The sequence below is a fragment of the Cydia amplana genome, chromosome 1, assembly GCF_948474715.1.
Source record: "Cydia amplana chromosome 1, ilCydAmpl1.1, whole genome shotgun sequence".
Lineage (NCBI taxonomy): Eukaryota > Metazoa > Arthropoda > Insecta > Lepidoptera > Tortricidae > Cydia > Cydia amplana.
In genome coordinates, this window is record NC_086069.1 from 16,035,279 (window position 1) to 16,037,575 (window position 2,297).

At 41.5% G+C, this 2,297-nt stretch overlaps 1 protein-coding gene across 1 annotated transcript; it reads left to right on the forward strand.

The window, feature by feature from the left end:
• On the forward strand, positions 1 to 1,679 carry LOC134649044 (mesoderm induction early response protein 1). Its single transcript, XM_063503753.1, has one exon. The coding sequence runs from the start codon at positions 218 to 220 to the stop codon at positions 1,403 to 1,405; it is 1,188 nt and encodes a 395-aa protein (XP_063359823.1). The 5' UTR covers positions 1 to 217; the 3' UTR covers positions 1,406 to 1,679.
• Positions 1,680 to 2,297: the final 618 nt, after the last annotated feature.

The window sequence follows — 2,297 nt, forward strand, 5'->3', positions numbered from 1 at the left end:
CATTTAATGTCAGCCATGGACGATTTGGTGTCAAAATATTTTTGTTTGGTTTATAGTATTTCGCATTAAAATTAGCATTAAATGTTATTATATCGGTATATTTTATACGCTTGAGTAGTGTACTGTAGTTATGAGACAGCTGTAGAATTCAAAGTTAGCGAGAATGTTATTGTGATGTGATCTTTGGCGGCACTGCTGGTCTGTGGTGGCTGTAGTCATGACTGATTGCGCGCTGGTGACCAGTGTAAGCGAACACGATGCCAGTATGGACGTGGGGAGCGACAAGTCTCTCTTCGAGCCTACTGTTGATATGATGGTGAATGACTTCGACGACGAGCGCACGTTGGAGGAAGAGGAAGCGTTGGCGGCAGGGGAGCAACAGGATCCTAAGGCGGAGTTGAATAGCCTGCAACGTGAAGGGGACATGCCTTTGGACGAGTTGCTAGCCTTGTACGGCTTGGACAAGAATATGGACAAGCCAGCACCCGAACCTATACCTGAGCCCATTCCTGAAGAAGTAGAGAAGCCGGAGTCTGAACTGCAGCAGCTTTACACAGAGACAGCAAGCCCTGAGGCGACAAGATGCCTGCGCTCCGGCTCCCGGCCCCCCTCAGAAGAAGAAGAAGACTATGACTACAGCCCCGATGAAGATGATTGGAAGAAAACTATAATGGTTGGTAGTGATTTCCAAGCAGGCATTCCAGAGGGCTTGTGTAGCTATGATGATGCACTACCATATGAAAATGAGGATAAGTTGCTCTGGAACCCTACTGTCCTAGAGGAAAATGTTATTGAAGATTATATGAAGAAGATTACTGCATTAAATTGTGGCAGTGGAGTTGAAGCAGTGCCTAGAGGGAAGCAGCTGCGGGATGACGAAGAGGCCCTGTTCCTATTGCAGCAGTGTGGTCACAATGTGGAGGAGGCTCTCCGGCGGCGGCGCATCTCTGCCCAAACCCCAGCACATGCCAGCTTGTGGTCTGAAGAAGAATGCCGTAATTTTGAAAATGGCCTCAAAGCTCACGGTAAAGATTTTCACCTGATAAGGCAAAACAAAGTAAGAACTCGGTCTGTTGGTGAACTGGTACAGTTCTATTATATATGGAAGAAGACAGAACGACACGATATATTTGCTAACAAAGCTAGGTTAGAGAAGAAAAAGTATACTCTTCATCCAGGGCATACAGATTATATGGACAGGTTCTTGGAGGAGCAGGAGGCTACAGGCGGAACAGGCACCGTGCGTCCAGCATCCCCATCCCCCATGATGGTTTATGCTCCATCTTCTGATGCCCAGCCTGATCCGCTAGCTTTAGGAGAAAAAGAAGTATTCTCACAGTTGAACCACTCTGCTCCTCCGAGGACCATGTCCACAGAAGAACAGGAACCAGACCATGGCTCCTAATATTTGTATGTAGAGGCAAGGCCACAATGTCTTTCTTAGCGTGTACAAATCATGCTGAATGCTAGCTTGGTTTACCCAATCAAATTAGCATAGTAAGTTGCAAATTTAGAGAAACTTAGTACTAAATGTGACTTATTGGGTTAGACAGTGGTTAGTTCCCAAGGCATTGACTGAACTAACTTTATTCAAAACATTAAATGTATAGGTAGTTTATCTTTTTATTACAAGAAGTGATTATGTGGGTCTTAAAGGTGCAGTTTCAGAGTGTTTTCTAAATGTTTTATGAAGTTTTATGTTGTCTATCACGCCGAGCGGGTTCCAGGCACACAATGTGTTAAAGTAGGCCTAGCAACAAATACCTTTGAATACTTGTAAGTTTTCTTGTTTTATCATCAGATTAATTAACTTAAAAGGAGAGTTCAGATGTCAATTACAAACTATTATCTGAATATATGAGATATCCAGTTAATCCAGTATTAAAATCTGCCAATACAGTACACAAATTATGGCGAAAATATCAGAAATATTGAGTTTATAGGTCTCATATGATTAACATTCTTTACATACTGAATATCTACATCCACAAAACACAGCTTAACACCAATAGTGATGGACAGACATACTTAAGGAATATATGCCTACAACTTACAAAATATTAGTAATGGACTGGCATGCTTGTTGTGGATGCGAAATTGAATTTAATGAATACAGTCCGTCTAAGCTAACTCTTCAAATTTGATGTTTATGGTGACATTTTGTCTTAGCAAATGCCATGCAGAGTTAGCTTGGTCCAACTCTTTAACTCTTTTGATTGTAAATAGACATATTTTCCACCTTCTATAAGATTCATAAAAAGCCCTAATAAAATTAAAAATACTAAAATTAAAATGCA